We start from the raw sequence: 8,922 nt of genomic DNA on the forward strand, positions 1-8,922 counted from the left end.
CACCACATCATTGCCTTTTCTCTTTGCCTTTTTTTTTTTCTAAAATAAAAAATGAAAAAAAAATTCTCTTAATTATCTATCATGTTTGGATTCATAAGGGTATTATTTTTCTTGAATAAAAAACAAATTCATAAAAATAAATTAAAATGTAATGATATTTTATTGATTAAAAGCTAAAATCTAATATTTTATCATTTAATAAAGTTTTTTTTAAGGAAGATTATAAACGTTTTCTAAAATTTGTATTAGACATACTTTAAATTATGTCTCTTCCGATCGATTGTTAAAAACTAAAATCAAAGTTATAATTTTCAAAATAATAATAATTTTGAAATCATTTATCAAAGAAGTGGAATAAAGCTTTTACAAGAAGTAATATTTTTTTTTAAAAAATAAAAAATTCTTTTAACAAAACTATCTAAATGGATACAAAAGCTTTTATTAAAGCTAAAAAAGAATTTTTGACTTCTTGGCTAAAAGAGAATTTTTACCAAAAAAATTAGTGAAAGCCCTTTTTAGCCCATACAAAAAAAATTTCATAACAAGAAGAAAAAAAGGCCATTTAAAATAACAAACTTGGCCTTAGCCTTCACTTATCATAAAAGTTAAAAATAAGAAACTACCCAAAGGCCCAATCATTTAGCCTCGTGGGCTCAAAAAGCCCAATCTCAAGCCCACCAACCCAAATTCTTTTCACAGCCTAAGGTCTAGTAATCATTTTCTAAAACAGTTTTTTATTTTACATGAAAAAAAAGGAAAAACCGTTTCACAAAAAAAAAAAAAAAAAAAAACTGTTTTCTATACTTAAAAACAAAAAAACAAGATGTTTTAAAAAACATTTTTTAATTATTTCTATTTATTTTTTTTGGATTGTTTCAAAAAAATAATTATAGTTCGTAAAATGATTAAATATAAAATATTAAACATAAATTTTTTTTTTAAAACATATTAAAAGTATTTTCGTTTTCAAATAAACAATTATTTTACAAAATATCAAAGAACAATTTTTTACCAAATATGTCCTGTTTCTCTTTCTTTGAATTCATATGTTTATTTAAAATTTAAAACGAGGAGAAATGGTAAGTCCATAAGGCCCTGTTTGTTAAAAAAAAACAAAATAATGTTTTTATATTTGATTTCATTATAAAAAATACAAAAAAAAATTTTATAATTAAAATGTATTTATTTAAAATTATTTAATCCCAATACAATAAAATAAATTTTAAAAACATATATAAAAATAATTTACAAACTTTAAATCTATTTTTTAATATTCTTTTTATTTCTTCTACTTTTTCTTTCTACTTTTTCTCTTTATTTTCTTTTTCCTCGATTTCCAAAACCAAATATTCCACAAATTTACAATGAGAATTTCTTTCTCCTACAAACACAAAATAAAAAAAATATTTATTATAAAAAAATTAATATTCATTTATTAATAAATTATACTTATTTTTAATATAATTAAAACGTTAAGAAAAGAAAAAATATTTTGAAAAAAACAATAAGAAAAAGTCAACTCTTCCTGTCCTGTTGCCATTCTACTTCTACCGAACACAACATATCCTCCATAATCCAAGCAAAATGGAACTCAAAACACCATTTTCATTGAAGATTCCATGACAAATATCAGAAACATGAACTCCATTGAGGAAGAAGACAACATCAACATAATAGAATTCACCATTGATTTGGTTGAAAAGAACTGACCAGACAAAGAAGCTGCAGGCAAAACGAGACGGGACAAGACGCCTAATCTGCAGATTTCCTTCATTGATGTAGACACTGGTAAGTTTTCTACCCATTTGAACGGATCAACAGCCTTGAATACTTTGCTTACAGAAATTCAGACCAATGTATCATCAAAGATCAAACTAATTAGATAGGGAACCCAAAAATTCTTGAGGAAATAGGAGAATGATGTTTCTATCATCCTAGCAGAGTTTCTTACAGGTGAAGACGGTCTTTCTGCAGCTTCCCACCTGAAAAATCTTGGTTTGTTCATGTTTCCTTACAGATATTAACAAGGGAAAAGGGTAGGAGAAGGGTCTCGCTGGAGCTTTCCATCCAGTAACTCGAGCTTGTTCATCTTCCCTTCACACCAAAGCAACTGCTCCTTGGTGATCCTTTCCATTCTCAGTACTCTTGACAGGACTTTGATGTCAATGAGGCCAAACAGCATCTCCACTTCTGCATGAGTTGCGGGCCAGGATTTCTTTTTCCGGCCTTTCTGCTTTCTGCGCAGCTCCTTCAGTTTCATCTCTTTCTGCAGTTTGAAGGCACGTGAGTTGTGGCATATATGCCATTCCCATAAATAAATAAAATAAAAGATAAATACAGTTTAGGGATGTGTTAAGGCTTTTGGTTCCCAGCTCTGGCACAATGGAATGCCTTGCCCATGCATCTGGGAATGTCAGCTAGGGTTATAATCTTCATGTTCACGATTATGAGAATGTATCAACCCAAAACTACTTTACTACCCAGCCCACTCTAGAAATGAAGCTAACAAAATTGCAAGCATCATATACAGTATTCGGTCATATTGAGGAGATAGTGTTGAATGTATGATTAGAATATGACAAGGAAATTGAGTAAAAGGTATGTCCCAAACAAATCATCTCGAGCATGGGATGTAAAAATACATAAATTATTTGACTGAGGACAAGTTTAATAAAAGGAGGATCAAAACAGGGATTCACAGAAGACGGTAATACCCAAAATATGATAAGGAAATGTGGGAGCAATTACTGGAGTGCTAGACTACTACAGTACCATGAATGTGAGAGGGGGTGCTGTGGGGACTCAAAGACTAGCCATGGGGACCTGACATTGCATGGCTGAATCACCCACAAAACAACAGGTCCAAATGCCTGAACTGTCTATGAGAGTCCTCCACTACCAGCCACTGCAACGAGGGATGGAAACTCAAAATAATGGAACGGCTTTCTAATATGGATCCCCCAATTTCCTCATCCCTGAGTAAGCTTGTCAACTACTAATATAGACCAGTCTCAGGCAAGCTGCCATGTGACTTTCCAGGATGAACATGTATCAGATGTCTGTGTTCAAGAGAGGAAATGCCCACATGGTAAAAGCCATGAAAGATGCAAAAACATGAGGAGAATGGAAAGGGATTGTCAGGAACGAGTCCAATGACTATCACACAATATGTATCTAGCAATTAGATGGTTCTATCAAGAATTAGGCTTTTGAAAAGAATAGAATAAAACGTTGTGGTTGGTAAGTATTATTAAGCAAGCAACAAGTTCTTGCACTGGATTTCTACAACAGCTATGCTATTATTTATCAGAAAAAGAACGTGAAATTTTAGGTCACGAATCATTGCCTTGATTGAAATGAGATACAGCATGGAAACCTTACCTTCTCAAGAAAAGATTGAATCTGTTGAAGTGGTGTAGCAGTCTGGTTCTGTCCACCAAACAGATTAAGAACACCACTCGACTTTTTCTTGTCCATCTTCAAGAAAAGGTGGAAAGTAAGGATTGAGCTCTCAATGATTCTAATTAGATCAGAGGCAAGGACAAGAAAATCTGATTCCTCTTCCATCCGTGTTTGATCTGAATCTGAACAGATTTACAAAGAAAAACACTTTACAGCACAAGCCAGAAAAAATTCAACCCCAAGTACTCCAAATATTATTGAAAATACTCTTTAGTTTCAAGGTGCAAAATGAAAATGTAAACAACACACCATTCATAGGTGGGACCATGGAATTTCCAATCAAAATGGTCCAGTGTTTTTATGTAAATATGCACCTACCTTGTACATTTGGAACCTGGAGAAGTTTAGGGAGCAGATTTCTTGCTCGAGCATAAATTTCTACTCTGGGGCCCTGCTCAAATGGTTCATTTTCAATAAACCTTTGCAACAAAACCTGGAATTGTTGAAACTGCTGGGCACTGTGGTTGTAACAAGTGGGATTTTCGGGTTGGCATGAGATTTTCTGGCTCAACTGTGTGTACTGGCAGTGAAGTGCCTCCCAAGTCAAGCAAATATGAGCTACATATGCCGTTTCAAGATCCTGATATGGGTTGTTATCTGGCTTCTGCAGGTGTTCGGCTTCATCTTCAGCTTCTTCCATCTTTTTCAAAGAAAGGCAACGGAAGGGAGATGAAAGCTTTTTAGATGCAGATCTTGGTGATGGAGTTAAAGGAACGTCAGAACCTGCAACACAACAGAACCTTAATTTGTCATACAGATTCAAAGATTCTAGCATCCCACACAACCCAAAGAAGGCTATTTGAAAACAAAAATGTGCCAAAAGTTGGGAAATTCAGGAGGACAAGAAAAATGGATATTGTATAGGGAGCTTGGTCCATGGTTACTGCTTTGTTCCAGATTGCTTTGATGCTTCATAGACCTTTGAAGAAGGTGCTTCTCTGCTGTGATAGTAACCACACCAAGAAAAGAATGAGAAAGGTGGGGAGAGGTGTTCCAATTTTTCGGGCCTGGTGTATCAGGAAATATAGGAACAAGAGTACCTTTGAAGGGTTGGAAGCCACAATCCCCAACATTAAAGAGCTTAACCTACCCTGTTCACAGTCCAGGACTCGGTGTGATCTGGTGGAAAGAGGCGGGCTAGATAAAACTGAAAAATCTTCCACTAACAAATAATCCTGACTTAATTGAAAAATCATATGGAGTTTCTCATCAGTGGAGGTAACTACAAGTATTCCTACATATGCCCCAAAGGATAACTCTAGGTTTGTGGTAGCCCATCCAGAGGATGTTCTAAAAGCAACTTTATGAGCTTCAAAGGTAGGATGCTCTGAAAAAAATAAGTGTAGATTTGGGAATAGCCTAAATTCGAATTATACAATATTGATGATTTCAGTAAACAATTGCACAAATTCAATGACTTGGGTGAAATGGCAAAAACTGATACATAGATTTTCAGAACTTCAACAAGAAAAAACATATATATCTTGAACCCAAGGCTCATCAATCTTCATGAAGCCAAAACTGGGTCAAATCAGAACTCCAACATACTCAAATTTCTATAATCAATCTAGTTTCTTGCATTGAGGTGATGAACTAGTTGGTTTAGTTCTCAGTTGAGCTTTTCCACTAAATTAAGCCTAAATCAAATGAGGTTGCTGTTTACTCAGGGAGGATTCGGCCTTTTCCTCTGGCCACCTCTTAAATAGCATCTTGGTCAAGGGGAAGTAAAACAACGAACACATAATCTCTATGAAGACGTTAGTAACAAATTTCACTTTTGAAACAAAAAAAAGAAAATTCTAATAGGTCAAGAGGCAATTCAGCTCAAATTATATAGCATACATGAACGCGAACACTTAGATCAAATTATAACAAAATGTATATACCAGCTTCATTCAGTTGCTGAGCACTCATCCGATCAAAGAACAACATCCGCTCGCAATATTTGTCAAACACATCATTAAACCCGTGCCATGGTTGTCGGCCTTCTGCATCCCCATCCCTCCACTCGCTAGAGCTCATCTCACCTTCCTCTTCCTCCTCCTCTTCCGGGCAAGACTCTTCCGGTATTAACACCATAAAACTGCTCCTTCTCAATTCTTTCAACCTCCTCTTCACCTCATTTGTAATAAAATCATCATCATCATCCTCGACATCACCAGAGGGATCAGAGTTAGCTGGTTTACTCATATTATCACCATTCTCATTCTTGGGTTCCTCAGGTTGTGGCACAGGCTTATCCTCTGAATCCTTTTCTGGGTTTGGTTTGTGGGCTTTTCTAAACTTCTTAACTTTGAAGAAATCCATTATAAAATATGTCTTTTGAGGCAAAGCAGCTTTTTCTTATAACCAAAACATAAAAAAGCTACAAAATCCAAACCCCACTAAGAACAAAACCACCTATCTTAACCCTATGAGGCCCAAAAACAGCCTCAGATTCAAACTTATTAGACAACAAAGATCTTTTCAAGAAAAAAGATAGACTACCCAGAGATTCAAGCAAGCTAAAAACAGCAAAGAAATCTATTTTTCTTTGAAACACGAAACCCTAAACTAAAACCCCATTTTTTTAGCAGAAAAGTAAATGCAGTCAGATGAACTCTGAAACAACACTTGCAGCGATCAAAAACCCAGAAACCTCTCACGAGTTAGTAAAAATTTCAACATTTCAGTCTCAGAAAAGTACATTTTCCAGCAACATTACTCCAAAAAAGAACCAGAGATCTGATCAGCCTTGCTTAACCCTGAAACAACACTTACACTGATCAAAACCCCAGAAACCTCTCTCAAGCTAACAAAAGTATAACCATCTCACTGCTCAACAAACCACATTTCTCAGCAACATCACACCAAACACCACCCCCTCACAAACCCGAATAGATCAGATCATCTTTGCTGAACTCATAAACAGCACCCATGGTGATAAAAACCCCCAGAAACCTCTATAAGCTCACAAAAGCTTCACCATCTCAGTGCTCAAAAAGCCCACATTTCTCCGAAAAACCATACCAAACAACACCCTGAAACAGAAAACCCATTACCACCCTGAAAAGATCAGATCAGGTGATCAGCATTGTGCTCAGACTCTTAACAAAACAAAACCCATATTCAGGAACATCATCAAAAACCCAAAAAAACCCCAGAGTTCCCAGAAGCAGAGAAGAATCTCTAGGATTTGTGTTTCTATGGAACGCCTCGGAAGGGGAAGTGGTGAGGCAGGAGAGTAGGTTGGGAATGCAAAAGAGTTGAGCAATAATAATGAGAATGAGAGCATTAATTCCCATAATTAGGAAAAAAATCAGTGGAAAACTTTTTTAATTATTGCAAAAGAGAAAAATTTTGAATAATTTTATATTTTTGGGGTGTTTCCGTAAATGGGAATTGGATCACGAAACCCCAGATGACTACAGAGAATATTGTCAGAACAACAGTCACCTCCACTCCCTCCTCTCGCAGAAAGCCGCGAAACTGTTTGTTTTTTTATTTAACATAATTTTTATAGAATTACCATTTTACCCTTCAGTACTTGGTTCGGGAAGAATTAGATGGATTCATGTAGAAAACTATTTTTAGTTTGTAGTTTTTAAAATAAAAGTTTGTTTAATGGCTTTAATTTTTAACTTATTTTTAATATTTTTAAATATATTTTAGAAATAATTTTTATATATAATGTTTTATTTTTAGAGTATGTTTTTATTCTAAATGTTTTCACTATTGAAATATTTATTTATAAAAAACTATATAATAAGGTGTTATACAAGGGGTTTAATCCAATTTTATATTTATTGTTTGGCCATGATCCCAAAGTTTAAATATTTTTACGATTTTAATGCACAATATCTAATCACTTGGGAATTGTTTTTTAGAATAATTTTATGTTTTTTTGTAACAAAAAACATAAAAAATATGTTTAACAATTGAAAATTATTTTTTTTAATATAAAATAAGGTGTTTTTAGAAAATATATTTTAGTTGTTTTTTATTATTTTAACTTGTTTTTTAATGGTTGTTTTAAAAAATAATTATACAAATGTAAAATGGTTAAAAATAAAATACTTAATATAGAATTTATTTTTAAAACTCATTTAAAAATATTAAAAGCAGGTTACAAACAAAGTAGGTATGTAGGCTTTTGTTTTACCAAAATTAGATAACAGTTTAAAAAAATTGTTTTCAAAAATTATTTTTTAGAATTATTTTCAAAAATAGATATCAAAACAAACCCTTAACTTCTGTGGAGCAATGCTTTTAGAATTATTTATTAAAATAGCTTATGAGTGTATAAAAAATAATTATTCAAAATTTATTTTTATTAGTTCCACAAAAATGCTGAATTTCAAATTTTACTAAAATTATATCTTCTATCCTAGTATTGAAAAGGCCAAAATTATTTTAATATTTTATATGAACAAAATATCAAGTTATAATAATAATTTGTATTATTTCGTCCATCTTATCAAACTTGAATTTGACTTATATCAATTCAACTAATCTAAGTCCACGATTGAAGCTTAACCCAAATTTAAAAAAATGATGTCAACTCAATCCAATCTTATCTCACTTGAATTTGATTCGACTCAATTTATGCAATCGTTTTCATTTGTTCAAACTTCATTCAAATTTATGAAAATAACACAGAATTGAGTTTGAGTTGAATATTTAATTTTTGTTGTTATATTAGATTCTTAAATAGGATTTTTTTTTTAATTTTTTATTTGACCAAATAAAAATAATGCAAAAGATTATAGATTTGGGCAAGAGAAAGAAAAAAAGGAAAAAGATGGGTTTGGAAAAAACTAAAAAGAGAATATAGGCTTTAGAATGTGAGGGTAATTTTGACATTTCATCTAATTTTTTTTTTATTAAAATAGGTGGATTAACTTAATGAACCCGGGTGGGTGCATTTAGTAACCCAAGATTAAGAAACAATTATAACTGGTTTAGGCGGGAAGTAGGTACAAGTACGAAAGTAGCCCTTGTTTTCCTATAGAATAACAAGCGCACCCTTAGAAAAAGCTTGGATGCTTTAATACTCCAAAAGTGAAAAGTTAGAGGGTGTAGGGTATGCTTTTAATTTCGTACTTATTAATTTTTACTTGTTTAAATATTTATTCACATTTCATTTCGTTAGTTAATATGTATTTTTTTTTACACAAATGATATGTCATTTGAATATTAAAATTAATAATTATGAGGTATAATCTCACTATTAATCTTTTCACAATTTGAAAGCAGATGATGAAAATAATAATACATATGTAGTTCTTCTACGATTTTCTCGAATTTGTAAGAAGGTTTTGTGAAGTTTTAAGTTAATTGAGGGTCTAAAATAGCTTATTCCTAAATAATTGTGATCATAATTTGAAAGTGTTTTATTTTAAAGCACCGTCAAACCCTAAGATTTATTTTAAAGCTTATATTATATAAGCTTTATTTTCTTGTATTTTGTTTTATTAAGGA

General features: G+C 32.4%; 1 protein-coding gene across 2 annotated transcripts; it reads right to left on the reverse strand.

Moving 5' to 3' along the window:
• Nucleotides 1–1,625: 1,625 nt before the first annotated feature.
• LOC100249551 (uncharacterized) lies at nucleotides 1,626–6,886 on the reverse strand. Of its 2 annotated transcripts, XR_786675.3 has the most exons (5): nucleotides 5,349–6,886; nucleotides 3,781–4,185; nucleotides 3,382–3,584; nucleotides 1,952–2,266; nucleotides 1,626–1,830 (listed from the first exon to the last, which is right to left on the reverse strand). XR_786675.3 is itself a non-coding variant. In XM_002266713.4 (4 exons), the coding sequence occupies exons 1-4, from the start codon at nucleotides 5,767–5,769 to the stop codon at nucleotides 2,021–2,023; spliced, it is 1,275 nt and encodes a 424-aa protein (XP_002266749.1). In that variant the 5' UTR covers nucleotides 5,770–6,886; the 3' UTR covers nucleotides 1,626–2,020. The 2 variants fall into 2 exon arrangements, 1 of the variants encoding a protein (XP_002266749.1); XM_002266713.4 differs by having other exon boundaries at nucleotides 1,626–2,266.
• Between the last annotated feature and the right edge of the window lie 2,036 nt (nucleotides 6,887–8,922).

The sequence above is a fragment of the Vitis vinifera genome, chromosome 9 (assembly GCF_030704535.1).
Source record: "Vitis vinifera cultivar Pinot Noir 40024 chromosome 9, ASM3070453v1".
NCBI classification, from domain to species: Eukaryota; Viridiplantae; Streptophyta; class Magnoliopsida; order Vitales; family Vitaceae; genus Vitis; species Vitis vinifera.

Excerpts from the sequence above, each read along its gene's own strand:
- LOC100249551 (XM_002266713.4), bottom strand. The coding sequence starts at position 5,769 with ATGGATTTCTTCAAAGTTAAGAAGTTTAGAAAAGCCCACAAACCAAAC. Across the intron at positions 4,186-5,348 it reads TCAGCAACTGAATGAAGCTG|GTTCTGACGTTCCTTTAACT; the intron begins GTATATACATTT and ends GTTGTGTTGCAG. Across the intron at positions 2,267-3,381 it reads TTCAATCTTTTCTTGAGAAG|AAAGAGATGAAACTGAAGGA; the intron begins GTAAGGTTTCCA and ends TTCAAACTGCAG.